Source organism: Dermochelys coriacea, chromosome 7, assembly GCF_009764565.3.
Source record: "Dermochelys coriacea isolate rDerCor1 chromosome 7, rDerCor1.pri.v4, whole genome shotgun sequence".
Lineage (NCBI taxonomy): Eukaryota > Metazoa > Chordata > Testudines > Dermochelyidae > Dermochelys > Dermochelys coriacea.
In genome coordinates this window covers 4,715,746-4,733,215 of record NC_050074.1, presented here as the reverse complement: position 1 = coordinate 4,733,215, position 17,470 = coordinate 4,715,746, and the positions used below count along the sequence as shown (strand labels likewise).

Below are 17,470 nucleotides of genomic sequence, written 5' to 3'. Positions count from 1 at the left end.
AGGAGAGGCCACTTACATTACCCAACCCAAGGTTTCCTCAGCTGCCTTTGACATAGCCTGATTTAATCATCATTTCTATTCATCTCTAGTTTGTAAGCTCCTCTAGAGAAAACACTTCTACCTGTGACCTTACAATAGAGAATAAAGACACTGATACTCATGAGAATGCATTCAATGCTTTCATTCATATGCTTCTGTATGTGGCAGAGTCTACAAAATCTCTATTTAAGATATAACAGTGAGCTTTCTCCCATTATTAGTCTTGTAACTTGATCTAGCCATTATGTTGAAGCCTGTGATTTCTATAAATAATGAATAAGCATAACTCTGATTCATATCTCTGTGCCAGGAATCAACCCTGGATAACTTGCTAGGCCTGTCAATAGACTAATAGCAGAGCATGTAGAGAATGGTTTGGTTTAGATGGGATTGACATTAAAAAAATTATATGTGATCAAGACTTGTAGATTTTAAAAGAAAATGTATCTTTTCTTTCAGTCACCGCTCCCCACACATTCACCTGCCAGTTAATAGACAAGAAACATAATAATCAGAATATCCAAATCTACTTTATTTCTGAGATAGGCAAACTGTTCTCTTAAAGGGGATCATTTCAGTTGTGTTGTTATGTATTATTTCCATTATAGTAGCACATAGAAACCAATCAAAATTGGGGCTTCATTGTGCAAGGTACTGGACAAACACATAGTGAGAGACAGTCTCTGCCCTAAAGCGCTCACAAACTAAATAAAAACTATTATATACCAAGCTGGGAGGGATTGCAAATACTTTGGAGGATAGGATTATAATTCAAAATGATCTGGAGAAATGGTCTGAAGTAAATAGGATGAAATTCAAAAAGGACAAATGCAAAGTACTCCACTTAGGAAGGAACAATCAGTTGCACACACATAAAATAGGAAATGACTGCTTAGGAAGGAGTACTGCGAAAAGGGATCTGGGAGTCATAGTGGATCACAAGCTAAATATGAGTCAACAGTGTAACGCTGTTGCAAAAAAAGCAAATATCATTCTGGGATGTATTAGTAAGAGTGTTGTAAGCAAGACACAAGAAGTAATTCTTCCACTCTACTCCACTCTGATTAGGTCTCAACTGGAGTATTGTGTCCAGTTCTGGGCGCCACATTTCAGGAAAGATGTGGACAAATTGGAGAAAGTCCAAAGAGTTTATGGAGAAAAGGTTAGGTTAGGGAGAAAAGATGATACAGCCTAGGGCTATATTGCTTGTCTCCCGTCCCCTCCATGGTGAGTATTCCCCTTTGAGGGGACTACTGAGGGCAGACATGGTCAGAAGTCCCTTGCAAATCAGCTGCCAGGAATTGGAGAGGGAAGGGGGGATTGCAGAGCCTGCCTCCGATTTCCCCTTTCTTCCCTTCCTCTGTTGAGTTCTGGGTGGACCCGTAGCCTGTGTTTGTATGTGTGAGAGAGAGAGGAGTGATGAGGGAGGAGCATCCCTGAGGGGAATACTTCAGAGTTTCCCAGTGATGCCAACTTTCAGTATTTTGTTGTTTTTTTCTTAAAGCTCTAGCTTCTGGAGTCGTGCAACAATGTGAGAATCTCAGCTTCCATTAAAAAATAAAATACGTTTCTGGCCCTGGTTGCAAGGAAAAGCTTGAAAATATGCACCCTAAAGGCACAAACACCAGAAGGCAAATAAACAGAATCCCAAATTATTCTTGTAAAATCTCATGATTTTTAAGGAATTCTCATGATTTTGGAGGCCTGATCATAACTTTTAACCATGTGGGATGGGCGACACTGTTTTTTTTCCCCATGGATGTTACCGTAGGAAGAGGTGAGTCAGCCTTATGTAGAACATCAAGAAACGTGCAGTAAAATGCTATTAAAATTTAAAAGAAGGCACAAATTCATATTTCAGTTCTTTTTGTTCTGTACCCCTACTGAATCTGTATTTGTTTAGAGCATTTATCCCAATCCTGCAAAGGAATAACTTATGCATAGGTGTAACTTTACTCAGTTATGTCAATGGGGCTACTCATGTGAGTAACGTTACTCATGTACCTGTTTGAAAGATCCAGGTCTAAGTCACCTACACAAGAGTGCAGCTGTTGAACAGACTTTGTTTCACAAATTTCATTAGCCTATGGTCTTTCTAAATCAAAGCTGAATTTTATAAGAGAAATGTCACATGCATATTCCTCTTGATAGCCAAAGCCAAAATGCACTGCCATGTGCTAATAGGGAGAAGCAACCGCAGTCAAGATTAGATTTGTGTATTGATTTTGTTATTCAAAGGGGCAAGGTCTTTGATGCTCATATAAACAGTCTGCTGTTCAGTGTTCTATAGGGTTTTGTAAACCAATCTGAGCATGTGAAAAACATCAAAAGTTACAGGAATAGGGAATTCAAGAAAATGCCCTTATCAAAGAGACAAAAGCTGTATCTGTCTTCACAGTCATTGGGTAATACAACACGGTTTTCATACTAAAATAAGACATTTAGGTCTTTTAGTATTTCCCTTAATAATAAGGCACAGTAACTCATTTCATGGTAGTATTGCCTAAAACTAACTGATGTTCTTGCTTCCATGAGCATTAGTTTGTTCTATTAGATTATTCTGGTTTTATTTGCATTACAGTACCAAGAGTTTGGCTGTCGTTTCCACAAACATTCACGGACATGAGCTATTTCTGTATCTCTAACACTTAAAGGCTGGGCTGGGGTCATTGTTTCTGATAATCAAATGCACACCTGCAGTCCTGGGCAAAAGGAGAACACACAGTGTGCTGATCGACTGGATGGTTGATTGTTGATCTGAAGTGTTCATTGGCAGGTACCAGCTGTTAAACTGCTTCCAGATGATAGAGCCCTGTTTCTTCCAGAAGAGTACGCTACAAAAAGGCTCAGATGCACCCTAGTGATTCACTGGTGTGGGTTGGAATGACTAGACAGTGATTAGAGCAGCAGCAAGCTGTTCACCAGAGATCTGAGACTCAGGTGAGCCAACCCTCCTTTGAATCACATGAATAATCAACCATAACTCTGCTTGCCTCCTATGGCTCTTACCCGATGTGCTGTAGCTTGCTGTCACAGCTGAGATGTCAGCTAACTGTGTTTATGCCCCTCATGAGAGTTTAGATGAATTCCTACAAAATCTCATGTTAAGGGGCACCCTTTCCTGATATTGATCCACAGGATATTTCTGGAGTCTGCATTAGGCCAATAACACTGCCACTAATACTTATTACCATTTGCTACATATTTTCTCAGTATAGGAAATAATTCTAAATGTTACAGGGGAGTGCCTGCATATATGTTTGAGTAGATTTGTGAGGGAATAGAAAAACTTGAATGACATGAAAAATCTCTAAAAATAAGTAGAGACTAATAAGACTGAGACATTCTTGGATACTTCATAGCAATAATAGTTGTAGATGGAGCTAATTAATTAAGACTGATCCATAATACCCATTATAAGACCCTGTCTTCAGTTGCTGTGGGAACAATACTATGTGATCATATAATTAAAGACTTATCCTAATACATGCATCCAAAGCTGATGGTGAAGAGTTACAAAGGGATGTCACTGAAGTGGGTGACAGGGCAACAAAATTGCAGATGAAATTCAGTGTTGATAAGTGCAAGATAATGGACACTGGAAAAAATAATCCCAGCTATACAAGCAAAATATGATGGGTCTAAATTAGCTGTTACCACTCAAGAAGGAGATCTTAGTGTCATTGTGGATTGTTCTCTGAAAATGTCTACTAATGTTCAGCTAACAGAATGTTAGGAACCATTAGGAAAGGGACAGATAATAAAACAGAAAATATCATAACGCCATTATGTAAATCTGTGGTACACAGGGTGACCAGATAACAAATATGAAAAATTGGGATGGGGATGGGGTGTGGGGTAAAAGGTACCTATAAAATACAAAGCCCCAAATATCGGGAGAGTCCCTATTAAATCGGGACATCTGATCACCCTAGTGGTAGACCCATACCTTCAATTCCTGTGCAGTTCTAGGCTCCCCATCTTGAAAAATGTATAGAGAAGGGCAGCAAAAATTATATGGGGTATGAACAGCTTCCATATGAGGAGAGATTAAAAAGACTGGGTCTGTTCCGCTTTAAAGAAGAAACAACTAAGGGGGAGGATATGAGAGAGGTCTATAAAATCATGAATGGTCTGGAGAAAGCGAATAAGGAAACGTTATTACAACAAACAAAAGCAAGTATTTCTTCACACAATGTGCAATCAAGCTGTGGAACTCATAGCCAGGGGATGTTGTGAAGGCCAGAAGTATAACTGGATTAAAAAAAACTTATTAGATAAGTTTGTGAAGGATCGGTCCATCAATGACTATTAGTCAAGATGTACAGGGATGCTCTGGGTGTCTCTAAAGCTCTGACTGCCAGAAGCTGAGATTCAACAACAGAGGATGGATCACTCGATAGTTGTCCTTTTGTGCTCATTCCCTCTGAAGCATCTGGCATTGGCCACTGTCAGAAGAAAAGATACTGGGCTAGGTGGACCATTCATCTGACCTAGTACGGCCATTCTGATGTTTGTAAGGGGGCTGAATTAAGGTTGTCTGTGCAACCTTAACTCTAGCATGTCCTAACTTTTGAGTGCTTGAGTCTGCAACCTTAATAATGTTCTTTTAGATGGATATAATTTTACATAGTCTTTCAATAATATTTCTACAAACTTCTTTGGAATCAGTTATGTCACTATAGAATAGTGGTATAAGAGATAGAGTTGTACAGATAGACGCCTCCTATTAAAAAGGTGATTTCTAATAAAACAACTTTTCTTACTAATTAGACAAGTCCATTTCAGTTTCTCACTGTCAGCAATAGTGGCTATGTACTTTGGTGCAGTTTTCAAAAAAATAAGCTCACTTATAACACCAAGGCTCATTTAGATTACAATGGGAGCACTTCTCAGAGCTCGCTGATACCTTGAGGTAGGTTAAAGCAGATGGCTGCTCAAACAGTGTTGATGCAGGAGAAAGAACATTTTGAAGTGACAAGTATAATTTCTTAAAAACATTCCAAAAACATAGTTTGTGCAGTGTCTCTAATATAGCTGATCTCTGTGGCAGCCAGACTTCCTTCATCAGTTCTCTCAGGATCCACATCCTAGTTCCTGGAAAAACCAAGTGTCTTTCTGGTAATAGATTTACAACTAAAATCCACCACTGAGTAGGACCCAAAGTAAGAGGTGCAGCCATGAGTGACCCATGTAAAACTGCACGCACATTATGGCTGAAATCTCATCAAATCTATCACTCAGTTCTGAAAGTTGCAACCTTTATCTCCAGCCTCTTTTAATAGTTGTGGGGAAAGTCACAAGGGGGTGTTGCGGAACTGCTACCCTTATTTCCGTGCTGCTGCTGATGATGGCGGCACCGCCTTCAGAGCTGGGCAGCTGGAGAGTGGCTGCTGCTGGCCGGGAGCCCAGCTCTGAAGGCAGAGTCACCGCCAGCAGCGGCGCTGAAGTGAGGGTGGCCTGGTTGGGTGTTGCCACCCTTACTTCGGTGCTGATGCCTGCAGAGCTGGTCCCGCAGTCAGCATCTGCCACTCTCCCGCCGCCTGGCTATGAAGGCAGCAATGCAAAAGTAAAGGAGGATATGGTATGATATCGCCACCCTTACTTCTGTCCTGCTGCAATGCCTTCAGAGCGAGGCGTCCGGCCAACAGCTGCTGCTCTCGAGCCACCTACCTCTGAAAGCAGCGTAGAAGTAAGGGTGGCAATACTGTGACCCCCTCCCAAAAAAAACAACTTGTGACCCCCCTGCAACTCTCTTTTGGGTCAGGACCTCCAGTTAGAGAAACACTGGTCTCCCCCGTGAAATCTGAATAGTACTGGGGGTAAAAGCACACAAGAAACCAGATTTCACAGGGAGTGGGGGGACCAGATTTCACGGTCTGTGACACATTTTTGATGACAGTGAATTTGGTAGGGCTCTACATATTCATGATAGGAGGAAAAAGCTAGGTGAATTAAGAGCCAAATAGTGTAACTAAACACTTTTGAAGTTCAAGATCTTTATCTGTTTGGTGTTTAATTTTCTTGCCTTTGAACTTCCTGGTTTCTGCTGAAACTGGAAGCAGAAGGCTATTCTTGCAATAGTTCCAAACTGGATTGAACCAGACAGAACCAGCAGGTTCACAAGAAAAGCCTATTCATACAAAGTTGCCAGCCCAATGGATTTCCTAAAATTAACTTTGGATAAGCATCCAGAGTCAAACATTTGAATGTTTTTCTTCAACTAACTTCTAAATCTTTTGAGATTTTCTTGTTCCAGATCCTTGCCAGGTGACAGAACAGAACAGACAGTCCTTACAGGGTTATGATACAAAGTGCATGTATGTGCCAGCAAGCCTGAGGGTTTGTTTACATAGAGACATGCAAGAAAATTAATCCAAATTAACTAGAGGTGTGAATTTAAAATGGATTAGTTAAACCCCTGTGTGAAAAGTCTTCAGAATTAAAGTGCCCTTAATTTGGTTTATTTTAATTCACTTCCAAAATGATTTAAGCTAAATTGATTTAAGGCCAATTGAATTCTGAATAAAAATGTTCACAGAGGAATTTAATGCAGTTTAAGTAGTCCACTTTAAAAGATAATTCGAATTATCTTTCCTGAGTATCCACATGTAGACAAACCTTAGAAAACTCAGTGACCTACCCAGCGGGATTTTTACAAATATTGTAGCCTCAGTTTCAGAAAACTGGTAGATGTTTCAAGAGAGAAAGTTGGAAAGTAATGTTGTTAAAATACGTTAAATGTTGGGCCTGTCATTCTTGACACTGTTAGTTTCAGGAAAATAGCAATAATATGGGTACTTCGTCAAGATTTGTTGATCTTTGTCTGCTATATTAAGCAAAAAAGAGAAAAGGGAACTGCCTACTTTTGCAACAGCAACTGCACTGATTTTTTAAAAAAGGGAGCACAGTTGTAAAGTTCCTGAGACAAAATTACATGAGCTGTGAAAATACTGAAAATCCATTCTATCTATGATGAAAAGTTTCCCATCTATCCAAAATCTGGAGAGAGAAAAACCGGCCGAGCACACATTAAGCACAATTAAATGGAGAAAGTTGTGCAGTAGAACTTCATTAAATCTCTGTCCACTAATCTGTAAACCCAGTAATTCCCACACAGATCCCAGTGGACTCACCTTACAAAGATCAGTAACAGAAACAGAGCTGTGGTGAAGTCTCCCATTACTAAGAATTTGACTTTGGTTCAGGCTGTTATATGCTCTCCAACCCCAGGTAAATTAATGGGGGTTGTATAAATCAGGGAAATATTTGTTACAGTGTATTTACTAGTATTTTGTAAACCATGAATAGCTATAACTAAATTGTACATATTAAAATGAATGAAGGCAGCACACTTTATAGTGGGATAACCGTGATTCATTGGTTACTCAGTAGTTCACAAAATGTTATGATCTACAGTGGGTCTAGCAAGATTCTGCTGAATGTTGAGGGGGGAAAGCCACGTGCTCTGTGAAATTAGTTTGTATTGTCTGCATACCCATAGATCGTTCTGTGACTGCAGAACATTAGGGAGTAATATAAAGACTGGTTGGCTATGGGGTTTATGATATATGGGATATTTAACCTTTAGGTAGCTGTTTTTAAACCCAGGTTACCATTTGATGGATGATTAGTAGACTTTGTGTAATGAATTAGTGGTCTCCATCCAGTTCTTAGTTGCATAGGCCTCCATATCCTCAAAATCAGCACACCTTGGCATCCTTGTTAGCAGTCCCAGCTAATCTTGCTCAGAGGTGACCACTCTGGTTTAAGGCTGGAGCCTATGGATGGGCAATGTGTGGAAGCTTGCACTGCCGCTACTAACATTTGTTTTGTGGATAAATAGAGCTGGCAGGGCTCATACTGAAGTAATTTTGGGAATGCAAAATTAACTTTCAACAAAAGTTAAAAAGAGCAAGATACAATAGATAAGAGTAGAACAACAGATACAAAGCATTATAGACATTAGGTGTCTAGAGAGCCAGTATCCTTCTAGTCTATAACTACAAACTTTTACTGCAGGCTGATTATTGGGCTTTGTTTTATTAATTGGCAAACTAGATGTAAATAAATAAAGTTCTCTTCAAACTTGATTTTGTATTACTTCCACATACTCCATTGTCTTCCATGAAGAGCCAGTGCTACATTTCTGAGAATCTATCTTGCATTTTCCTAGCAAGTTAATTAACACATTGTCACTCACACAGTTGTATCACTTACATGTATGTGTGTGTGTATGCCAGGCGGTGACATCCAACATTAACCATTTACACGCCCAGGTGACAGCACAACAGTCCTGCTTGTGTTTCTAAACATTTCCCTGTGATTGTGTTCACAGCTGGGGCACTCAAGGTGACTTTACCACAACGCACGCACTTCCTGCAGTGAAGGTGAAGCTGTTTACGGAGAGCACCGGAGTGCTGGCTTTAGAGGACAAAGAACTTGGGCGGGTAAGAAAAATCTCCACTTTAATGATGTCTCTCTAGGTCTGTTGATGAAGTTAAGAAAATATCTGTGGAAGGAAGCAGAGATTCCAAGACACACAGCAAAAGAGGGCATGCTGAATACTCTCTCTCTCTCCACAACAGTATTGGAAACTGATGCAGTTCATAAGTTGTCTTTGGTGTTAGCTTTTAATGGCAGTAGTTCAGCTGGCTAAGCACACAGAACAAATGCAGAATGTCTTTTGTGTGATATTAGCAGTCCTGGATCCCTTAGAAGTGCACACCGCTGAGGGGAAAAAAAGCGATTCTTTTAAAGCAGAAAAAGGGGTTTAAGGCTAGACAAATGAGTGTGAGGCTGCTTTCATATACCCATGACATTTACTGCAGCACTTGGGGAAAATAGCATTAAAGGGGCTGATTTGCATTACCTATTCACCAGGGTGAAATCCTGACTCCATTGAAGCCAGTGGCAAAATTCATGTTGCCTTCAGTGGGGCCAGGACTTCACCCTAGGAGATGAAATGTTGCATTACATATGGGAGGTGGATTTCATCTGCCAGTGCTCTCATCAGTAAAGGATTCAGATTCCCTGGCTTTGGCTACAGAACCTCTGATGACCCCTTCCTCCCCTGTCACGTCCCCACCCTTCCACCCCAGTCATGGCTGTTCTTAATCTGGATTCCACTCTTTGTGGTTTTGTCCACTAGTGCCATTCCCATGGAGAGCACTTGACACTTCAGTGTGTCCATGCCTCTAATCGCTTTCATCACCCTTGCTGTTTCTGTATTGAGCGAGGATGACTTCCAGGTGAGGACGTCCCATTGCTTTACGCAGTGGCATTCTAATATTCTCGGTCCTGTTTTCAAAACTCATTCTTTAAACATTCGAACATGGCGCCTTCTTTTGTGACAATGACTGCCTGCCGAGCAGAGCCCTTCGCTGAGCTGTCCACGGTGACAAGCAGCTCTTTCTCCTGCATAGGTACAGTTGGTTCAGAGCCCAGTTGCTTTGTCACTGTTGTTTCAATTGAAGAACTGTGATTTCCTTGCCAGGTGGCAATTGTGAGCAGTGCTGAATTTGCAGGCTTGGAAAGGAATTAGCAGTGTGTGTTGTACAAAACATTTTTCGGGCTCTGCCTTGTCCCCAGTTACTTCTGTAATGCTGATGAGCCAGCCCCACTGCTTCACCGTCATTCTGAGTCCGTCTGGGAGTTGCAGCTCCTTTTTAGTTTCCCAAACCCAAATGGTACTGGCCAGTGCTGATGAACACAGAGGGTGACATGGTAATTTCCTTTGGAGTATGTCCACCAGTACTTCTTAGCTAGCTGCACTTCAAAGAGGCACTCGGTATGCCTGAAACTACCTTCTTCTGTCTAGTGATGGTGCTTGTCTGGTTGGGCTGCTCTGGGATTTGTTTTTGTTCAAACAACTAAATCTTGAGTGTATAAAGCCCCTGATTTAGCTGTTCAAATTGACACAAACATGTCTGAGCTGATGAGGGAAGACAGCAGAGTCTCAAAGGGAAAGGGAACTAATGCAGTTCTGTACACAAAAATATCCATGCCTAGCTGCCCTTTAAGAAGTGTTTTGTGGTCTGTCAGACATTTACAATTCTCGTTTTCTCTGGCAATAGCTGAATTGGGAACGGGCTGACACTTCCAATTTAACTGTTTCAGTTGACAGTGAGAGCTGGAAAATACCCACAAGCCTTAAATTGCTGCTCCCAGGGCTGTGTTAGACTCGTGGGATGAAATCCTGGCCCTGTTGAAGTCCGTGGCAATGTTCCCACTGACTTCAGTGGGGACAGGGTTTCAAACACGGAGGGCAGCAAGGTCAATAAAATATAAGAACACTAAGTAATTTTTTTTAATGAGAACAATTTTAAAATACATCAAAACAGAGGATCCTAAAAGTACTTACCAGGAGGCTGCTTTCCTCAAAAGCAGATGTTTTACTGGAATGGAGATCAGAGGTTTCTGTCAGCATCAAAGCTGGGGTGGAGGATCTCTGGTCCTTACTCCTTAATACAGAGCTGTGTGAAGAGTGGGGTTCCCTATGCCCCTTTGTACTGAAGGCTTTGGGCGATGGTGTGGCAGATCCCCCAATCACATACTGATGTTATTGCAACAGTCAGGTTGCAGGACGACCCACAGATCAGCTCTGCTCTCCTCCAAGGCCCTGCAAGGAGGACTTTACCCCAAGTGAACACCCAACCCCTATCCAAAGCCCAGCCACTTGGGTATGACACAGGAGAAAGATTCTTCCCCTGGAAATAGAGAGCAGATATTTATAACACTATCCCTGCTGCCCTTTTACTGCCAAATGCCAAAAACTTGCTTTGAAAAAGATTTTATTTTTAAAAAGTGATTGGAAATGAAAGAGCATTATAACAGCACTAAGAAATCAGGGCCAATCTTCAGGGATGCTGGAATAAAACCTTTCAAAGAATAATGCATGCTCTGCTAGTATTGCTCAGTTAATCCATATAAATAATACAGTTTTGTAATCATACTAGCGAAGTTTGCATGCATGATTAAATATAAAAGATGAATCTAATGGGTAAAATTCAGTATGTATAGCATTAAATAAGGTGATGAATGAGGGCCTGATCCAAAATACATTACAGTTGATGGTTGATTTCAATGAGATTTGGATCAAATCCTAAAGGAGTAAGTGCACTGGGGTATCAGTGTCAAGGGAATTTTGGTCTCCATGCAGAAAAAATAAATTGTAGTTTAGTGTATCAGCAGTAAATCTGAAGCTCGATGGAGTATAAAAAAAGGGTGATAAACTGGGTTGGTATCTGGAAGTTGCATGGAATAATACTAATCCGGAATGAATGATAGAAACACCATAAGTAATGAGGGTGAATACTGCCAGTTATAAAAAGAATTTGCTTGCCTGTAGGCTAATACATTATGAGGAGATGCATGTCACTGCCCAACAGTGGAGACTTTAATGAATTTTAACATGCATTGGTGTGAATCACAAGAACAGAATGAAAACTAAACAAAACAAACCAATAAAGTATGAAAATGAAAAGATCAATAGACCGATGTTTATGCATCAGGAATGGAAAAAGAGAGACATTTCAATACACAGAATAGTTACAAAATTACTGAGCCTTTAGCCACACACATATAAATGTACTGTAATAATTGGGAATAAATTACATGATGGGATAGAGATGGAATCACTAGGCGGAAATGAAATATTGTTCTCCCAGAAAGTAGTGACAGGCTTGCTCTTTCTATTCTTCCTTATCTGAGAGGCACTGTCCTTTCTAAACAGGGGACCATTGCTTGTCTGCAATCCATGGCCCAGTTACCATCGATGTCAATGAAAATTCCAAGCACACAAAGAGCGTAAAATATGACCCCTTGTGGCAATTAGTATTAAATGCCAGGATAATGGGTGTAGAATAAGCAGATGGACAAAAAGATATTTTTGAAGAATTTTCAGAATTCTTAGACTTACCAGATCATGATCTCAGCCGGTATAAATCAGCATATCTCCACTGCAGCCAGTGAAATTCCACTGATTTACACCAGTTGAGGTTCTGGACCATCATCTCTTCCCTGCTGGAGGCGGAAGTGAGAGATGCCAAAAAGGTTATAAACCTTTTGCAACAACTGACATCTTGGCATCTGGTATGAATATACAACGTTTTTTTCGGAATATGCCAGATGTTTTTTATGTGCATTTTAATTTCCAACCCTGTGTTCAGTCAGGAAGCATAGAACATAGAAGGTGAACTGTTGATTAAATTCAACCCAAAATCAATTGCTCCAAAAGAGGATGTATGCTCAGACTCACAAAGGGAATGGGGGACTCTTTGAAGACCCCTGACAACAAATTGACCTGTCTGAAATTTTGCCTGCTGACTCTCATCCCACTAGGTTAAAAAAAAAAAAAGTTGGGGGTGGGGTGAAATTTTATATGAATTTCACTTTTCCACCTTTTTTTTTTAATCTCATTGTGTTTTTAGAATGGCTGGAAATGCAACATTGTTCCTTTAGAGAGACAAGTCAGTGAGGTAATATCTCTTATTGGACCAACTTTTGTTGGTGTGAGAGAGAAGCTTTCGAACCACACAGAGCTCTTCTTCAGGTCTCTGAAGTGGGTCCAAAAAAAGATATTGCCTCAACCCCACACCTTGTTCTTTTATGTCCTGGGATTGACATGACTACAACTACACTGCAACATTATTACTTTGTTTTGTGTGTTGCAGAGAAGTCCCTTTCGTATTTTGCGGGGGAGGCAGCTTAGTTGGGAGTTAAAATGATGTAAATAGCTGTTTGTGCATGATGTACGCACCTGCAGTAATTTGACCTCAGAGGCGATCTGAAAAGAGCCAGACTCAGACACTGACAGGAGCTGGTGCAGAAAAGAATGGGAGTGGTAGCCAACTAGCTATCTGAGAACTTCACGGAAGAAGGATTGTTGTTGGGGCATATATATGTAACAGAGACAAACCAAAGTGCCTACAAAAGCTATAATTTAATGATCCAAAAGTCTGCAGTTGGGAAGTGTTTGTATTTCTTCAACTAATGTAATTTTGTCCTAAGTCTTATACAAATAACAATGAGTAAAAAACATATATCTGCTGAATATTTCTCTCCAATTGTCTCAGATGAGTTCTAAAGGAGCTCTGAGTTCTGCATTTCTGCTTAGTTCTGGTCATTTTCCTAACCTCATCCCACCCCATATGTCCATTTCATCATCTAATTGTGAGCTCTCTAGGGCATGAACTGCCCTTTTTGTTACATTTCTGTGTAGTTCCTAGCTCCATGGGTCCTTGAGTTTTGACAGAAGGTCCTAGTAATATTATTACTACTAATAAAAGATTTTTACCAGTAATGATCTTTATACTTTTCTCTTCTACTGTGTAAGCTTTACTCCTTAAACTATTTTAATAAAAATCTTATTAATAATAGTTAATAATAATTAATAGTTAATAACATCATACATTTAAACGATTTAACCTAGATCACCAATTAATTAGTTATTTAACAAGGTTGTTCATGACCACCAGGTATTAGCTTCTCCAATCTAATAACAAATGCACTAAACCAAAAAACTGGTCTCTAGTAGATATTTCCCATTCTTCCTTATCTTCTGCTTTGAAGGGTAAATAATATATAACGTGCCCACATTGTAAATAGAATTACAGGCAAAAAAAAAGTATGTTAAAAGAACATTAAGGTTGCAAAGCCAAGCACTCAAAAGTTAGGATATGCCATAAGAATGCACAGGGATTGCAGTCCCAGTGGGGTGCAGACAGAATTGTCATAGAAGTTAGCTGGCAAACTTTAATAAGTCTTTACTGAGCATGTGCTAACTGAGTTTTTTTTCAAAGGCTCGTAATTGTTCCAAATGTGGGCGAATTTTCACAGGGACAGCAAAAGGCACATCCTTACTGCTAGAGTGACCTCTTGGCCAAATTTTAAGTCCCTGTTCCAAAACATTTTTAATTAAAACTTTCCTGGGGCAGCCACCCAGCATGGAAAATTTCAGCCCGAACTTTTGGCAAAGTTGTAAGCAACTGAAAACAAGGTATCATAATGGAGAATGTCTGGCAATGTTAACTATAGGCATTGCTACCTGTTCCACCTGTATTATCAGTATGAATTGCCCTGGAGACTGACTTATCTGTGAAACTGTGAATTCTTTTGCCTTAATCTTTTCTCAAATGATTTAAAGATGGAAAAATATTGACAATGCTAAATGTCACATATCGTGACCACATGCAATTAAATTTTTCAGGACACTGAGAATAATTATGCAGTAGCTAGAGCAGCCAAGGAGCTACAATATAAATTAATCCCAAAATAATAAAATTTAACTTAAAATATGGTGAGTGAAATCCTGCCCCAATGAAGTCAAAAAGAATGTATTTTAATTCCTTGTTAAAACCAATGTGATGGGTCATTTCTCTCCTTCACCATTGCTATCTTTGTTATGTGCAGGTGGTTCTTCACCCTACTCCGAATAGCCCGAAACAATCAGAGTGGCACAAAATGACTGTTTCCAAAAACTGCCCAGATCAAGATCTAAAGATCAAACTTGCAGTCCGAATGGATAAACCTCAAAACATGAAGCATTCTGGGTAAGTGCTCTGCTTTGTTCTGAATCAATTGGGTTTGAGTTTGGATTTTATTAGTTGAGCATGACAGGAGTGGAGAGAGACTGTTTTATTCTCCAGTTCATAGACCAATGAAATAGGCATAAATATAGAAATGGAGCTAGTTCACTCATTTGCAGTGCATGTTACATATTTTAGCATAATCCTTTTAATACGCTTATGTGCATCAACCTAACAATTTAAATCCTTAAGCAGTATTCCTGAGGAAATGGCTAAGGATTTTATTTTCTCTGTTAGAAAATAACCAGTAAGATGCTCTGGTCTTTTATTTCAACATCAGTATAATTCCCAATTTATTCTGTTTCTTCCTACTTTGAATTCTCAGAACCAACAAACAACGGGCTTTCTGCTTGAGTTATACACCCAGGATGAAGATGAACTATTAGCATCATTATTTATATAGGGATGTACAATGCTTTACAATTGTAGAATTACATAGATTTCATCTAGGGTTAAACATGAAGGTATAAATAGGAATAATGGGATGGAATGTAAAGACATTAAAAGTTATACCTGAATATCAGAGAGAACCTCCCAACAGAGATATCCTAGACCATGGAATAGTCTCATGAGGGAATGTTGGAATCCCCCATTGACTGAAACTTCGAAAAGTACAATAGACACAGCAGACACCAGAAAAATACAATAAGGAAAATGTTCTTTGTTGGCAGGGAAATGGGCTAGATGACCTAACTGGCCTCTTCCATCTTTTGGGCCCAGATCTTCCACTCACATTGAAACAGTGGGAGTTGTGTGTTGTTTCTGAGCGCAGAAAATGAGCTCTTCCTCTCATGATTCCATAAACTGTATGCACTTCAGCCAATCCTGAGCTGGCCAATTCAATAAACTCATTTAACCAAAGAGGAATAATAAAAAGATAGGCAGATAAGCACATTCCCCATGCTACCAGATTATAAACCAGATCAGCTCTAGGAGGATATAACCAATGCCATTGGCAAGGCTTTCCTCTCTGATTTCTTTTCGAGGAAGAGTTTGTAATAAACGGCTACCATATAAACCATCCAGAAAAAACATTGTTTTGTTTAATTTATTTTCCAGATGTTTATTTCTATAGCTATAAAAATTATTTATTTTCTTAAAGTTTTGCATCATAATTGATAGATGGATCAAACCACTCATCCTCTTTCCTTTGTCTTCCTCCACCTTGTTTGTCTGTCCAGTACTGAGGTCAGGATCCCTAGCTACATTTGGAGCATAGTTGGCCATCACAGGATTCCAGAAATTATCTGTAGAGGATATTCTTTCATCAGTCATATTTGTTTGCAGCTTCTGATGGCAACTGGACTGAACATGACATTGGTCATGCTTTTTTGGTCTAACGTTTGATTTAGAAGGTGTTGATTAAAATTTTTACTTTAAAATATTGGTTCATTGCAATATCTACCCTTGAAGCCTGATCCAGAACCCATTGAAATGAATCATAACCTTTCCATTGACTTCAGTGGAGATGTGAATCAATCCCTACAGCTTCATTGCAGAGAACCTGTGTTAAAGGTGTTAGCTAAATATTGTAGTGTGGAGACCAAATTCTGTACAGTTCCATTGGTGTATGTCTGGTTGACCACACTGGAATTACTCTGGATTTATAATGGCATAACTGAGAGCAGAATCTGGCCAAAGTCTTTATTAGAATGTGCTTCTATTCACCACTCACATCCTGGCATGCCACTTTGTTGTGCAATACATTTAGGTTGTCAATCAATGATTTGACTGTTCAAACACAGAACAACTAAAAACAGCATGTTGCAGTCCTTGTCAGCACTGAAGTCTTGCAATGTTTCACTGCTGACACTTGTTGACAAAACAGCATTTAATTATGAGAAATCAGTTATATGTTGGGATTTTAAGTTTTGATTTTTTTTAATTAGCTGAAATAGGAAATCTCTATGCAGAAGGGCCCAGAGTGTAGAACCTACATCTTTAAACGTTACCAGGTGTGAAATCCTGAATCCACTGAAGCCAATGGCAAAGCTCCCTTTGACTTAAATGGATCCAGGATTTTAGAAGGTTTATTTTACTTGTTTGCAAATTAATTTATGTTGAGGTCACAAGTTTGCTAATACTAAATCCATAACATTTCTTTTAGGATGCCTAATGAAACAAGGTTACCTGTGGGAGGAATAGGCAGAAACAATTCTACTTTTGCACCTAATGGCCTGTATATATCAATATAAGCATATGAGAAACCTCCCATTAAAGTCAATGGAAAAGCTCCCATTAACTACAGTACCACTTAGATCAGCATCTATAGATGAAGCAAAAGTAACTCTCGGGACTTTTGATTATATTCTTTGAATGCTTTTTAATGCCTGATACTGTTCATTTCAACCAACATCTTTATATTAAAATTCTGTTAATTGACTGGTACACACTGAAGTCTGAAACTGTGCACATTTTATGTAAGAGTCACAGAGTCAGATCCCAGTTTCCCATTTGAGACAATGACAAAGTTCCCATTGGCTCCAATGGCAGCAGAATTGGGCTCTATGTTTTTGCTCCATAAACCAAGACCCCACTACCCAGGTTAGTATATTATGTAGAATTGTGTGTGTACCATGATGGAAACCTATACATTCGCAAAGAGTATATGTTCATATGGGATCGCTTTTGACAGACAGGACTACCAGCATAACAGAAAATTACTATTTATGTATTTATTGATGCAGAAAAAAAGCAAAGGTGTCAGATATCTTGAGAAAAAATGGTGATACAGTACACCACAGTCCCATTGAATAAACCCGGTAAACCACACTGGATGATGTCTCTGTGTTTATTATTATTATAACTACTACTATTATGTAGCCAGTGTCTTTATTATAGAT

General features: G+C 39.5%; 1 protein-coding gene across 35 annotated transcripts in view; it reads left to right on the top strand.

The window, feature by feature from the left end:
• The window catches only part of CADPS (calcium dependent secretion activator), a 381,267-nt gene that overhangs the window by 216,977 nt on the left and 146,820 nt on the right, over positions 1 to 17,470 (top strand). For all 35 annotated transcript variants that reach the window (XM_043518602.1, XM_043518607.1, XM_043518606.1 and 32 more), the window contains exons 7-8: positions 8,378 to 8,489; positions 14,452 to 14,591. In XM_043518602.1, coding sequence (XP_043374537.1) covers positions 8,378 to 8,489; positions 14,452 to 14,591 — 252 coding nt within the window. The remainder of the gene's footprint in view (positions 1 to 8,377; positions 8,490 to 14,451; positions 14,592 to 17,470) is intronic.